This window comes from Stigmatopora argus, chromosome 14 (genome assembly GCF_051989625.1).
Source record: "Stigmatopora argus isolate UIUO_Sarg chromosome 14, RoL_Sarg_1.0, whole genome shotgun sequence".
Lineage (NCBI taxonomy): Eukaryota > Metazoa > Chordata > Actinopteri > Syngnathiformes > Syngnathidae > Stigmatopora > Stigmatopora argus.
Window position 1 is genome coordinate 16,292,261 of NC_135400.1, and position 15,285 is coordinate 16,307,545.

Sequence of the window (15,285 nt, forward strand, 5' to 3'; positions counted from 1 at the left end):
CCTGGTATTCGTGCAAGCGCTCTGGCTCCTGCGAATGGTGGGATTAAATGGCAGTTATACGCTTTGAATTGTGGTTGTGCTTGATATTGGCGTAAAAATTTGACAGGATGCAGGAGGGCCGGCATCATATTCTGCAGGGTTTGGTGACGGGTGCAATTGTTCAATAGTTTTGGACTGGGAGAGTCAGTCAGTCATTGAGTTAATTTATGTCACTTAGAGATAACGTTATGCGACGGTAACTCTATTTACAAAATTATTTTGTTGCAGAAATAGCTCATAATTTGGATTTGTTGCAGAAATAGCTCATAATTTGGATTTCGCGTACTTATTATTAGTATTTCACGTGCAAAATTCTCAAATTTGTTCCAATATGCTACCGACATGACCCTTTAATGACGTACCAATTTTGTATGAGCGATAAGAGATAAGAAACATATTTATTAAGCCATTTAAATGAATAACAAACAAAAGGCAGAGCCACACGTTTGACATCTGACAAAACAAACAAACGCGCACGTGAACACACAACTTAAAATGACTATTCAAATAAACGTCACTTTCTCGGTGCCCAAAATGAAAATCAAATAGCCAAAAGCACACTTTAAAAAAAAAACGTTTTACATGACTCGTGGATGACTTTAATTGCAAATCGTTTTCTCCGACTTTAGCCCGGCCAATTAGAATGCGTAAACAATGGTTCCCAATTCCGGCGCGACCCGTCTAAACTGGTTGGCTCACTCCTAACTAATCAGCTGCCAGACGTTTGTCAATGTCCAGGCGCGTCCCACCGACAGGATTAGCAACGTGTATATGTGTGTTCGGGTCTAATAACCACCAATGGAACCCCCCACGCAATTACCGAGTATTTTCATCAGTGGCCTTAACAGGTGTTTGTTGGCCGGACCATTCCTGCTAGCTTAGGGTTCAAAGGTCAGAGTTCAATGGTCACTTCAGCACAAGGGCTTGGGGGGGGGGGGGCGCTCAAGCCTTCCATTAAGTTTTGCCACTGATCATTTGTGTTTAAGCTCAATGGGGAAGGTAATTAGTCTCTTATTCCTAATTGGACTCGTAGTTTGGCTTTTTTTTTACTTTACTAAATCCTAAGTTTGCAGAACGCATTTGATTTTGATTTTTTGCCGTCGATATGTTACGATAGAGTATGTTTTATACTCTTTATTTATATTTGTGAAAGCACTTTGGATAACAGAGAGAGCCTTAAAATGGAGAAAATCGCAATCAAGATAGCTCAATTAATCGCAATGGATTTTTTTAGGTTATTTAAGAGAATTTAAGATTTAACTGTCATTTGTTCGCACTTTAACTTTGGCAAAAAAAATGTGTTTTGACGAATAACCCTCTTATCTGGCTGTTAGGGATATTTTTTTCTCAAATCGATGGCAGGGAAAAAGACATTCGGATTGGCTATTTTCCCTTTTTAATACATTTTCCAAACATCAGTTCAGGGGAAAAAATATGTATTTTTTTTTAAATATATATTTCCTAGGACATCCCTCGGAAAAAATATTCCAAAAGTGTCTTCTGTACTATATACAGGGCATGACTTAGAATTTTTCATCACATAACTTCCCTTATGCGACATCTGAAAGTGTTTTGTCGCCATTGCAGTAATTAGCAGAGAAGTCTTAAAAGACGCGATAATCGAGGGATTACTGTATACGTAAAATGAGATTGTTTTGAAGATGAGAAAGTTTTGCAGCCACAATACGAAGCATTACAAAGCATAATAATATTTAATATAATATAATAATCTTTTAATAATTAATAGCAGAAAAAAAGTATTGAATTGGCCATAAATGAAGACACGATAATCGAGGGATTACTGTATACGTAAAATGAGATTGTTTTGAAGATGAGAAAGTTTTTCAGCCACAATACGAAGCATTGAGTGAGCATCACGGTCCACCGAAAGTCAAGTTAACTTCCTCCTCCTCCTCCTCCTCCTCCTCCTCCTCCCCGGAGAACAAAAAGCCAGTTTGTCTTAAAGGAGAAATGCGTAAAATAGCACACACGCACACCTCTCCCCCTTTTCACACTTGAACATTAGCAGATGCTTGTGCAGCGACACGCACGCATTGTTCCAGCCGTAGGCATTGCATAAACATCACGTCATCCTATTTTTTTACCCGAAACTACTTTTTACCGTCCGTGTTCGCATGTGCTCCCGATGACTCTGTAAACGTTCCCTCAACGTCTTAAGAAAGGATGGAAAGTTATTAGGGGAAGTACATTGGGATTTTATTTCTCGGAAGTTTACGCTCAACCAGCAAATTGACTTAGCGGGGCCCGTTTTTATACGACTACTTTATTCTTGTTTATTTGTTTGGAGGTGTGCATACATGCTGTTTTTTTCCCCCCGTTCATAAAACATGGGTGGTCAGCCAAAGTGCGGCGTTTACAAAAGTAGCTTATAAAAACACCGCCGTGTGAGTCAATCTCGTCAGGACCAATTACAGGAGCTCGTTATACCAACGTGTCGTTTGCACGCGAAAATGCCTGGGAAATACCGAATTGGGGTAAAAAAAATCAATTCATTAATAGTTAACGCAGCCGATTCGTTTTGATTGGGAATAGGATTGGGTCAGTGGCATTGAAAGCGGTAGGCGTCCAATTCTTTTGTTGTGGGATCAGTCGGCAGAAACAGGATTAGATTGGATTTTCGTCGCCATCTGAGTTTATTTATGAATAACATGAAAGGCTTCAGAACAGTCGGAAATGTTGTTGTTGTTGTTGTTGATCTGGATCAAGCTTTACTTTAGAAGATGACAACTATTATATGTTATTTTAAAAAGGATTATGTTTTTGCTATTTTTAGCGTAATCGCAGGCTGCAGAAAAATGATTTGGCGGGTCGCATCTGGCCCCCAGGCTTTGAGTTTGATACCCTAGATCAGGGGTAGGCTCGGGAGCCACATGTGGCTCTTTTGATGGGTGCATATGGCTAAAATATGGTAATTGGTGGTGAGAGAGCCGAGTCCCGAACGCACCAATAGGAACGTCCCGATTTAATCCAATCCAATTTCCTGTTTTTGGTGTTTTTTTTCAGATGGTTGGAACAAATTAATTAGTTTTTAGTTCATTCCTATGGGAAACGTTCATTTGAGTTACGAGTAAATCGGACTGTGGCATTGATTTTTTCTTCTTCTGCATCATTCTCTCATTGATACTCATTGATATTCATTGATATTCATTGATTAGCAACAGCGTAACAATGTTGTCAAAAGAATTCAAAGACTTTTTGTACTTTAAAAGTGGTAAAATGACCAAAAAGTCACAATTTTTCATGTATTTTTGACTTTTAAATTGTGAGTACGGCTCTCAAGGAATAACATTTAACAATAACAAACCCATCTTTTTTTTTTTTTTAAACATGTTCATTTAATGACATCACTTCTGTTCCACATGTACAAACGAGTTCACGTCGTAATAACAATAACAATAATATTAAAAAGAGACAATATTAGCAAAGGCACTTCCCAAAAAAAAGTGGGAAAACATCATTTTTACAATCACGTTGAAAATATTCATTTTCAACTCATTCTTTTTTGACAAACGGATATTCCAGTCGCACGGTTTTTTCTTGGGTCGGAGTGTCACGTGTACGCCAAAAATACTGCTGGTAATAGACATTCGCAGATGTGTTGATAGAGGAGTCTGGCTTGTACTAATGAAGTCAAGACATAGGGGGGTGCTGACGCGAGTCCCGACACGACCCACGGCTGATATGAGCCCGTGTTGATGGACTGTACATGACTTCACTCCGTTTTGCCCGCCTTCATGTTTAGAGCCGCCTTTTTGGAAGTCGGGTTATTCCCCCGAAACGCGTGTTACCCAACCGCCGAGCCGAGTTCCGGTGCGCCTCGGGAAACGAGCTTGCGCGAGCGAAAGATTGAAAGGGGATGAGCAATGAGCCCATTTTGTAATATTTCCAGATTCCAGATTGGAATATGACAAGTTTTTGTTGCTTATTTTTAATGTCACCTTAATCTGTGATGGCAAAACTGCGTAATATTAAGAAATTGTCGTCAGATAGGGTCGTAAAATTCCGAGAATCAAATCGGTAGCTTACTTTTACGTCACGCGAACCGGCAATTATTATTATAAAAATGAGATTGATTGAAATACGCAATGGCAAAAGGGTGCCGCAGCTCAAAAACGGTTGAGAAAGATTAGGATAAAAAGACAGGATACAGTTGCTCATTCGCATTTGGCGTAAAACCATTTCTACTTAGTTTTAATATTAATGGCGGGTTAAACACTGCATTTTAAGGAGACAATAAAATAAATAATAATCATATTTTGGGGTGGTTTGAACATAAGTTTAATGTAATTGAGGCGAGCGCTAAGCTACGTCTTCGCTCAAGTGGTTTTTTGTAATCCCTAAGACTCGCCCCTTTTTGTGACGCCCCGATGTTGCAAAGGGGGGATTAAGTTAGTCTTGAGTATTCGCAGATTCAGGTCTACTTAGACCGTCTGACACCGTGGGGGCCCGAAAGCTCTTTGATTGGCCGTGCTGGTACCAAACCGCTTGTAATCTTCAAAGTTTTAACTCTGTCGCTTTGTCATAAGAAGGGACCGAGTAGGTTAAAAAAATAAAATAAAAGGCTGTTAGCAGTCTGTTGAAAAAAAAATACAAAAAAAGATATCAAAATTATCTATGTACAAAATCAGCATTTGTTTTGTTTTAGTGCTAAACCAGTTGTGTGGATTTTTTGCTACATGAACCTGCCATCAAAACAGGCCCGCTAGACTCGGATAAAACGCATCTCAGTAGGTCATAAAACTATTAAACTATCCGCCATCTTGTCTGCGCGACTTAATCGCCTCCTTGGACGTCATTGGTTGTCGTTAACGGTCGTAAACTTCCAATCCAATCGATGGCTACCGTCGAATGATCACGTTTCAGTGCTACCGAGTCAGATTTATGACATCTAATCACGACATTATGAAAGCAATAAGAAGGTTGTTGAGGAGTTTGATTGGTTTAAAGGATGTACAAGTAGTTTTATGGCCAGGTTGCTTTGTCGTCGACGTAGAAACGGTTAAATTTTTTCACATTTCTCGACGTCAGCTGACGAATTTAACGCCAGGCTAAAAAATGCGGTTTTAGAGCAATTTGATGCAGACTCCCGAATGAACGCAGATTTTCAACCAATGTCATAAATCCAGCTTCTGTCCCGACACTATTTGGTCTCCGCCTAGATTCTGTGGTAGGCGTAGCATTGGGGAGGGTTACCGGTCCAGCCGTGTAAGCTTAAATCCACGTACACGGAGTCAGAAGTCCAAAAAACTCAGTTCCATGACGCTCGATGGCCGTTACGTTATCGCCCGTCAAACGGCGACAGACCAGTCTCGGTAGCCAATCCGGTGTAGCCAATCCGTATTTAGTCTGACGTCAAAAGTACGAAGGCTTGAGCGCCGACGCGTTTTTACTGGGGGTGCAGTGGTCCTGCAACAGCAGCACTTCGTATTCCAAGTTGCCATTCTGAACGGCGGGTTCGGGGATCATGAGTTGCGCCTGTTTGGGAGGCAGCGCCCCGTTGTCCAAGCCGGCCTTGACGCCGTCCAGTTCCAGCTGCGAGGGCTGGCGCTCCAGCTCCAGGTGGCCTTTAGCTCTCCTCTTACGGACGAAGCAGACCACGCCCACCGCCGTCGCCATCAGAACCAGCAGCAGCAAGATGGCGACGGCGGGCACCAACACGGCGGTCATCTTCTTGGTCACCATCTGCGCCCCGGCCACGCCGGCGTTCTTTTCGTCGGCGGTACGCGCCTGGGTGCAGACGCTGTCCACGCCGTTGGGGGCGCCCAGCGGGCTGGCGCACACGCCGTAGGTGGAGTTGGGGTTCAGGCCTCGGAGTCGGTACTCGGGATACGAGGCCGGCAGGCTGAGTTGCACGGGCCGGCGGTCCGGACCCGAGAGGTTGCGGTAGGTCAGACGGATCCCGCGGATGTAGGGTCGCATTTCGATGTAGCGGTGGAGATCCAGCAGGATGGACGTGGAGGTGGCATGGCGCCAACTGATGTCCGGCGCGTCCGGGGACGCCGTGGTGGCCGAGAGGGGGTCGCCGTTTAGGATTTCGCAGTAGGATCCCGAGATCCCGCGTGGGCAGGTGCACTCCACTTGTCCGTAGCGGTCCAGGTGGCAGGTGCCGCCGTTGAGGCAGGTGTGGGAGGGGCATAAGTGCGATTCCCGCTCCGAGTCCACGCTCGGGGAGGCGGGAGCCGGAGGCGAGGGTTCGTTGGCGTCGCCGTCGGCTTCGGTTTCCGGGGTTGACGCGGTGGTGACTTCTGTTGTGGGCGGGGCGGTCGTCGTCTTGAGCGTGGGGGTAGTTTGCGTGGTGGTGGTCGGGCAGCCGAAATCCCCGTGCTCCAGTCTTTCCAAAACCTTGCCAGCGTTGATGGGCGGGAAATGGCAGCGGGTCTCCTCCGTCCTCTCCAAGGTGATGCTTTGGCTTCGTAGCCAACTGGGGAGCCAGGCTAAAGCGCAGAGACAGTTGAAGGGGTTTTCCGCCACCGTCAGCTTTCGAAGGTGAGGAAATAGCTGGGAAAATTCCCGCGGGAGGGCTTGCAGACTCAGCCCGCTGATGTCCAACTCCTGCAGCTCCTCCAGGTTCTTTAGGTCCTGAAATTTAAGGGGACCCATGGGGTTGCCGGCCAGGTTGAGGTGAATCAGGCCACGGATTTCTTTCAGGATGGAGGGCAAGACCTGCAGTCGGTTTCTCGACACATCCAGCTCGTGGAGGTTCTTCAGGCTGCCGATCAGCTCCGGGTCCAGGTCCGTGAGGCCCACGCCGCCCAGTTTCAGGGCCTCCAGATTTGGGGTCTGGAGGTCCGAGGGCCCCAACGCGGGGAGGACGTTGAAACGAAGATCCAGCAGCAACAGTCGAGGCATGGCCAGGTGGGGCAACGACGTCAGCCTGTTGCCCTGCAACTTGAGCTCCAGCAGGTTCTCCAAGCCGTCGAAGGCGGCCGGATGGATGCTCTTGATGTGGTTCCCGTACAAATAAAGACGCTCCAGCAGGACCACGTCTCGGAAGCATTCCTCGGAAATGTGGGTGATCTGGTTGGACGACAGGTCCAGGTTCTTCAGAGAAGTTAGCGGCAGGAAGACCCCGTCGGAAAGTTGCGTCAGTTTGTTTTGGCTCAGGTCCAGCATCTCCAAGCTCCGCAGACCCTCAAAGTCCAGGGGCGCCAGACCCTCGATGCCGTTGGCAAAAAGGTACAGGCTCCTGGTATTGGGCGACACCCCCCGAGGAAAGTGGGAAGAACGTCTCTGGAAGCACAAGATGGAATCCGGCGTGGAACAGGAGCAGCCCTTGGGGCATTCGCTGGACCAGATGCCACGGGGACTGCCCAGGACCAGGACTAGGACTAGAACCAGAGCCGTTGGTGGGAGGAGAGAGACCTTCATCTCGCAGGGTATTCTCCGGGGCTCAACCTGAAACCACAAGGGAAATACGTCGCATTAATTGCGTTCTGTTAGAAACTCGACTCATTCGCTGCCGCCATTGGTGTCCAATTGTTTGGATTGGGAGGGCTGGCAACGGTCAACCGCTAATCACGTACCAAAAATATATCTATTCGTACGTATTCACAGAACAGAAAGCAACTTTGGAGAACCAAGACAAATATTGTCAAACAAAATACTCAACTTTTGCAGTTTTCTAAATTTCTTTCAACGTCTCAAGTCAAGTCCATCTCGGGTTAAAAACTGAGATCTGCATCTGCTCTAGACTGATAAAAAATCATAACACGACCTTCGATGTCACCACAGAAATACTATTTTAGATCTGGCAACCTTTTTAAAAACTCAAGTTGATATGCTACGTAACCAAAACTTTCAAAACAAATACTCTGTTTAAACGTCTGTGCTGGAGGCTGCAAAAAAACTTGCTGTGACAGTTTATTATTGCTTCAACAGACTTGGAATGAGTGGGAGAAAAGTGGGAGGGGCTTAGAGCTCATTTTTATCTGTCGACGTCGTTTGACAGCTTTTTATCTTATCGTCTTTTTTTTGGGCTTGAACCAAGTAACCTGTTTTTTTTTTTTTTTGCGCGTGTGTCTTTCCACCTGGGCCAGGTACAAAAGTCTCTTTGTTTCAAATCTGCAGTTTTTTCTTCGAGACTCGCTGAGGAGTAAAATCTCTGAACGCCGTGCATACTTTGCGGAATTAACTTTGTGTCTCTGCGTACCTTAACGAAGAGCCTAGTGTGTGCGTGGGATGTTTTTTTTTTTTTTTTTTTTTTTGGAAGACCACACACAGAAAGTAATCTTCTTGTCGGACCGTAGATGTCCAATACGCCTTTTCCGTCTACAGTAATCCCTCGAATATTGCGGCTTCGCTACATCACGTTTTTTTTCTTCTGGGGGAAATTTTTTGGGTTAATTACAGGTTTTTTTTGTAAATTGTCCTCCGCTTGCTATTAGAACTTGGCCACTGTAGTAAAAAAAAAAACAATTAAAAATATATTTTTCCATTGTAATAGAGTAATATAATACAGTCGTACCTCTACTTACGAAATTAATTGGTTCCAAGACTTTTTTCGTAACTTGAAAATTTTGTAAGTAGAGGTGTACTTTATATGTAAATTATGTAATTCATACCACGGTCCTCACACAACTACCAAATAGAGCCTTTAAAATTGGTCAAAGTGTCCCAATTCTGTATGAAATATTTAAGGAAACACACAAAAGTGAGAGAAAATTATAAGGAAATGATGTATTAATGTCTTAAAATAAATAAAGAATAGGAAAATATGCCCTGCAGCGCTGAAATATTTCCCTCTGCGGCCGTTATAGATGTAATACCCGTGTTTTTCCGCCAGATCACAGAAAGAGCCCGTTCTGCCAGGGCCGAAAGTCGTCATCTTTGTAGTACATTTTAGACTTTTACGTGTGCCCTATGTGTGTGCATGTGAAAGTATGTGCCACGTTGCATTTGTAGTTTTTAATCGCTTAATAAGGGGAATTCAAAATTTAAAAAAAACGGATAAGGAAATGCATTTACTTTTTGGGGGTTTCGTAACTTGGATGTTTTTCGTATCTCGAGTCACTCATTTGCATATTAAAAAAATTCATAACCTGAAACTTTTGTAAATAGAGGCATTGGTTAGTAGAAGCATGACAGTATTGTTATATAGAGTGGGAATGGATTCATTTGCGTTTAATTATTTTATCTGGGAAAAATTGATTTGACATATGCGCTTGGGTCCCGGAACGCATTAAGCTCGTATCTCAAGGCATTACTGTATCACGTTTGGGTAAAAGTGTGGAAGGTAAAGAGTTGTTCCTTCCTTCCTTTTCAAAAGTATCAAACTCTTTGTAAAGTAAGACGGAGTAGAAGAAGAAGGGCCTGTATCATCTCATCCGTGGCATTTATTTTCATTGTGGTGCTGCATTCTTTCTTCCCCACTGCCCTGCTTGAAATGCTAGTAGCCCCCTTTTTTTGGAAAGCTTCCCTCCCGCATCTCTTCTTTTTTTTTTCTTTTCCAAAGTAATCCTGACATGCGCTCGAACCCGGCTGCCAACCCATCTGGATAATTCCTTCGGACGCTGACAAAACGTCAGTCTCCGCACACTTGACCCCAATTGACGGCGAGATTTGACCTTTTAACTAAATGTGAAAAGTTGCTCTCTTAGAGGCGAATTGTCGCGATGATCGAGAACGCCAGAAAATTTCCGATCTAAAAAGAGATGGTGATGCGGTTATGTTTGCGCTTTCGTTGTTGTTCGTCGTCGTGTGGCAAATTTTTGCGTGTGCGTACGTGCCCGCCTTGACAGTGGGCGTGTCGCCAAAATTTAAAATGTTTGGAAATGTGTCAGTTTCAGCCAATGAGAAGACTTCCAAAAAATAATCACATTTTAAAACAAGGGTGTCAAACTCGGGTTTGTTCGCGGGCCGCAATAACATCAACTCGATTTCATTATAGATATAATATTGATATATTTTTTAATTGGATTATAAGAACTGGATCAAAAGCCCTAAATATTCAGTTTTTTTATAGATATAAAACTGTTTATTTGATTATTTTTATTTTTATTTCTTAGTAAGGGAAAATCATTTGTTTTTCATTTTAAATGGAAACAATTTAAAAAAAAAATTATATTCAATATTAAAGTGAAAATGTTTTTATATATTTATTTTTAGATTTTACAAAATGCGTTTTGACCTAAAAACACCAAAAGAAAAAAATGGATAAAAATTGCAAATATTGATTTAAAAAGGGCAAAATCAGGAAATATAATATACATCTATAATCTTCATTTGGATTTAATCCTAAAACAGAAAGTTGGCACTCATGATTTACTTACTCGGGCCGCACAAAATGATGCGGCGGGCCAGATTTGGCCCCCGGGCTGCCACTTTGACACCTGCCTTTTTATTAGTTTTTTTAAACCAGAATCCTCTGCAAATGCATTATCCGTCGCCATTTACAATCACAAACGCACTACATTCTTTCGCCGACGTTTCAATAAATCCACTTCATTCCAGAGAAACTGCTTCGGATACGGTTCAGCGATTAGCGTCAGATCCCCGATAAACCCAAACCTGTCACATTTTTTTCTTTCCCTTTACCGGCTTGAGTGATTTGTACAACATTTTATCAGTTAGCGTGTTAGCAGATATGCCCCAACGGCACGGGTGCGCATCTTTGAGTGACTCCCGTCGGCGCGCTTTGAAACAGAGGCCGGCCGTCGGGGTGCGCAAAGTCGGAAAGCTCGTCACCCTTCCATCGAAAACATTCCTCAGACTGCCGGCAGCTGAGCAATTGTGTGTGTCACGAGATTGGCATGTGGAAATCAACAAGAACTTTTCAAGATGACAGATTTATGAAAGGACGCTGATGCTCATAACGTGAATGACAGCTTTGAAAAAAAAACAGATGTCTTTCAACGACTCTTCTCACATCTGTCTTTTTTATTTCTGCCTCTGTTTGGGTGTGTGGACTTCCCAAAAATGTCTTTGTGAATGGAGGCTATTTCCATTGTTTACGGTAACGGGGGGTGAAAGCGGAATTAACACGTCTTGGGGGGCTGAACACCCCAAAATTTGAAAACTAGCGAGTGGAAATCTTGAAATCGCAAGACTGTTTTAGGTGACCTCTGAATTTTGTACTCCGGGACAGTAGGTGGCGATAATTCCACAATGCAGGGGCGGAGCAAATGTGAACAGGGCCCAAGGGGCAATTAGTACCGACGGGCCCCTGGGTGCTAGCAAAAATATTTTAACGCTGAACATAGTGTCCTTTTAAGTTGGTTTCATATTGTCCCCCAAAAGGCCTGGATGAGGCCACACCCCCGACATCCCTCTAACTTGCTAGCTAGCCTCTGCTACAATGTTTATATGTGCCGGTGAAGGGGGCGAACTGGTGGCCATTTTAAGTTTGAGTTTGATTTATTTAATAAGGGACAGCTCATATTTATATTCATGTTAATGAACATATATATGCAAATATGTAAGGTTGTAGCCGAGATTTAGTCCCTTGTGCCGGTTGAAGGTAAACAATAACACATACAAGTAGTACAGTTTTAGACAGAGTTGTGATTGCAATTTTGTTGGTCTAACAGCCTTTAAGGCTTAAAGATGATTGGCCAAGAGGTTCAGAGACAAGAGTTGATGTATGCTAATTGCTATTGAGTTCCAGGTATGAACTGAGAAGGTGCTACGGCTAAATTAGCACTCTTTTTGAGGGGAAGTACACAGTCACCTCTATAGCCAGCCCTTGTTGATGTCTTGGAATTATTATGTACAAAATCTTGCAGTGGAGGAGGAGCTTAGTGTTGGAAGATTTTGTAAACTAATGTGGAATCTGCATATTTAACAGTATTGTGCTAGTTCAGGCGTTTGTGTTTTATTTTAATATCTGTCAGTGGTGCGTTTTATGCAAACATTTTGACATGGCAACTTTCTACATGACTAAACTGTTGTAAACAGTCAGTTGTTGATTATGCTCACTAAGAGACAATTGTGAATAAGCACAATTGGATATTTCGGGCTATTTTATATTTCCGGAAAGCAGTCGTGTCAAGGTGGAATTGTAGTAGCAACAGCACGGCATTTTTTGCTCGAGATAGTTGGCGCGTAGATGCGGCTTTTGACAATTTTGCGGCCTCAATTTTCCCCATTTCAAAACAGAGAGTATTTATACTTGCTGTAGTTTGTGGTTACTCCCCAATTTGTTTTATTGCGTTTCTATGCAAGGCTCTTTTGAATGTCCTTGTTTTTAAAGTTAAGCTTTTCTTGACATCTCCCTCTCAACACTTGAGTGAATATCAAGCGTTTTCGGGAAGTTGTTTTGACTACAATACGGCAGCGCAGGTCGGAAATAAAAGCCAGTAACGAGGAGGAGTGAATAAGAGCGGAGGTCAACGCAAGTCGGGCGGGGGGGGGGGAGGAGTTAGCGAGGCCAACGGGTTGGGGGTCTTCAATTAAATCCCGTCAAGAGCCCTTAGCTTGAGAGCCGCTTACGTGAGCGCTTTTAAAAAAAAGTGCGTGCCCGCGGGGGAGTTACAGGTCACCGTGAACTTGCGTAATTCCGTCGGGCGGGCCAGAGCCAAAATGGCGGCTCGTCGCACCGGGTAGTCTGCGCGTTCTAGAGGATTCTTCTCCTACGGGGATTTGAGTAATGCTTTCGGCATGTGCATTCGAGCGGAATTTGCAGAGTTGTGGTTCCTGGAGTTCAGATTCTAGCGAGAGAGAAAGAGAGAGAGACCCACGTTCAAAACCTCGCCCCGTTTTGTTAGCCGGTGCCGTGGGCAAGAAGCTAATTGGATGGAGGGTGGCCAATCATCAGGGAGTTGACACGGGTCAGTCGGAAAATGAGGGAAATGGCATCGTCGACCACGTCGGTCTGATGTTACGTTTACTATTTTGACAAGAAATGGGCTAAAATGGTCCATCTAAATAATTCTTGGGGTCTACAAAATTTGGCTTCAGAAATAAGATGGTACTGTGGGGGAATGGATTGGAAAATTAAATATTCTATTGCGCGCAGGTTACATTTTATTTATCTGAAAAATTACTCATTTCCTACTTTTATGATATTGTTTAGCTGCAATTAGATTCATGATATCATCGCTATTAATCCTTTACATAGCCACTGGGTAAAAAAAACGTGAGGCAAAACACTACCGCTTTTGTCCTCCGGCGTCGCCCAAATCACAGAAAACAGAGTTATTTAGTGTCGCTCTAACTTTTTGGCCAAATGCTGTATCGCAAAAATGATTAAATTGATTCATTTTCTTTTTTATTGACCCAAATTTAGTAAAGTCTCAGTACATTCAAACATTCAGCCTGTAAACCAGTGTAATCAAACCTCAGAGTGATACTTTGTTTTCATCAATAAAGCAAAATAATTCCTCAGTTTCACAATTCAGCATTTTTTGCGGGCCTAGAAAACGTATTAAACATATTTTGACGCTATGGACTCGCATACCATATTTTAGGTCAACCAGAAAAACGTTGACAGGTGCTAATGAACTCATAAAACACAGGCCAGGAATATGAATGCTATGCTAGCAATGCTCTGATGACGCGATGAGCTTTGTGGAAACATGTCGCATTCTTCCAGGCTACCTGAAATGAGCAACAATATATAATCCGAAATGATAAATAAATGGCTAAATATAACTTTATACTATATAACTTTCATACGTACAGTCTATCTGAATTTAAGCTTCTTGTGCAGGCCATATTCAGATCCGAACACCCCTGCCGTAAAAGCATGAAGCAAACTCTTCCACAATATTTTTCCACGACTCCCTTATTTTTTTTAGCGCCGAGTGCGACCGCAGCTGGACCTTGTTCCCCATAATCCGGTGGGATTACGCGTCAACACGACAAAGGGGTCAAGAGAGATTTTTAGGACGGGTGAAGAAGATTTGCGGAGGATGAAGGAGGATAAATAAAGATTAGGGAAGAAGCCTCGCGCAAAAAGCAAAAAAGCTCCAGGTGGAAAAAAACCAAACAAAACCGACAATATGCCTGCTATGCTAATGGCGGACCGCCAAATATGCGCTCGTTACGGGAAACGTTGCATTACTGAGATGACAATCTTTCACCGGTTGTACCTGTATGGCCTAAACCAAGGGTGTCAGACTCGGCTTGGTTCGCGAACCGCTTTAACGTCAACTTGATTCACGTGGGCCGGACCATTTTAGATATAATATTTTTTTATAAATGGATTAAAAGAACTGGATTAAAATCCCTGAATATTCAGTTTTTTATAGATCTAAAACAATGTTTATTTTAGCTTTTTTTTAAATATTTTTATATTTTCCAAAATGATTTTTGAACTAAAAATACAGAAAAAATGGTTTAAAAATGACAATTATTGATTTAAAAGGGGGAAAATCTGGAAATGTAATATACATCTCTACTCTTCATTTTAATTTGATCCTAAAACAGAAAGTCGGCACTCATGATTGACTTTCCCGGGCCACACAAAATGATGCGGCGGGCCAGATTTGGCCCCCGGGCCGCCACTTTGACAACTGTGGCCTAAACGGAATTATCAAGGGAGCTTCTCGTTGTACATTTTCAATTTCAATTCCATTTCCATGGATGATGGGGTGCATGCCCACCTTTTTTAAGGTCATCCTCAGTCCAAATAGGGGCAAAACTCAATGATGCGTGGGTTTTGCGAGGGTTGGTGGTCATCGGGGGCGGGGTTAAAGGGTTAAAGATCAGGCTAAGATTAGTTTCAAGCAATGCTCCGCCATAACAAGCCTTGTTTGAAACACTGGTGGATCCGGTTACACACACATACCCGCACACCCACCCACACACACACACACACACACACACACACACACACACACACACACACACACTCATTTGAAGCCTCCTCTTGTGTTTGGCAGCCACACGCGTTGGTGAAATTTAAAACCTTTCGCCGCGAGTCCGACTAAAGTCTCGTACGCAAAGACCGGTCTGGTCCCCTCCTCTTGTTTGCGTCCGGTGGCGGTCTTTCGTCACGGCACCCCAGTCCGAGACGGACCACAATTGAGGTCCTTTTTAAGGCATATCTGTCTAAGATCTCCTCCAGGTTCTCGTCTTCCAATGACATGAAAGTTGACCGTGGACAACATTGGCTTTCATGTGTTGCTCCCTCCTCTTTGGATGCTTGTCGGCGTGTAAACAACGTGACCCCCGCGACCCTAAAATGACCTTAGCCAACCCACGTAGACGACAGAAAACGCCGTCTTGTCTCTTTGACCGCCAAACTTAAAAGTCACCATTTTTTCCCCTGTTTTGATCTGTAGTATA

General features: G+C 43.4%; 2 protein-coding genes across 9 annotated transcripts in view; one reads left to right on the forward strand and one right to left on the reverse strand.

The window, feature by feature from the left end:
• Positions 1-15,285, forward strand: part of coro7 (coronin 7) — an 86,269-nt gene that overhangs the window by 29,544 nt on the left and 41,440 nt on the right. The gene's annotated exons all lie outside the window — the stretch shown is intronic.
• Positions 3,357-8,214, reverse strand: vasnb (vasorin b). The gene has a single exon (XM_077618887.1). It carries the CDS (start codon positions 7,426-7,428, stop codon positions 5,413-5,415), a length of 2,016 nt encoding a protein of 671 aa, XP_077475013.1. The 5' UTR covers positions 7,429-8,214; the 3' UTR covers positions 3,357-5,412.

Excerpts from the sequence above, each read along its gene's own strand:
- vasnb (XM_077618887.1), bottom strand. The coding sequence starts at position 7,428 with ATGAAGGTCTCTCTCCTCCCACCAACGGCTCTGGTTCTAGTCCTAGTC.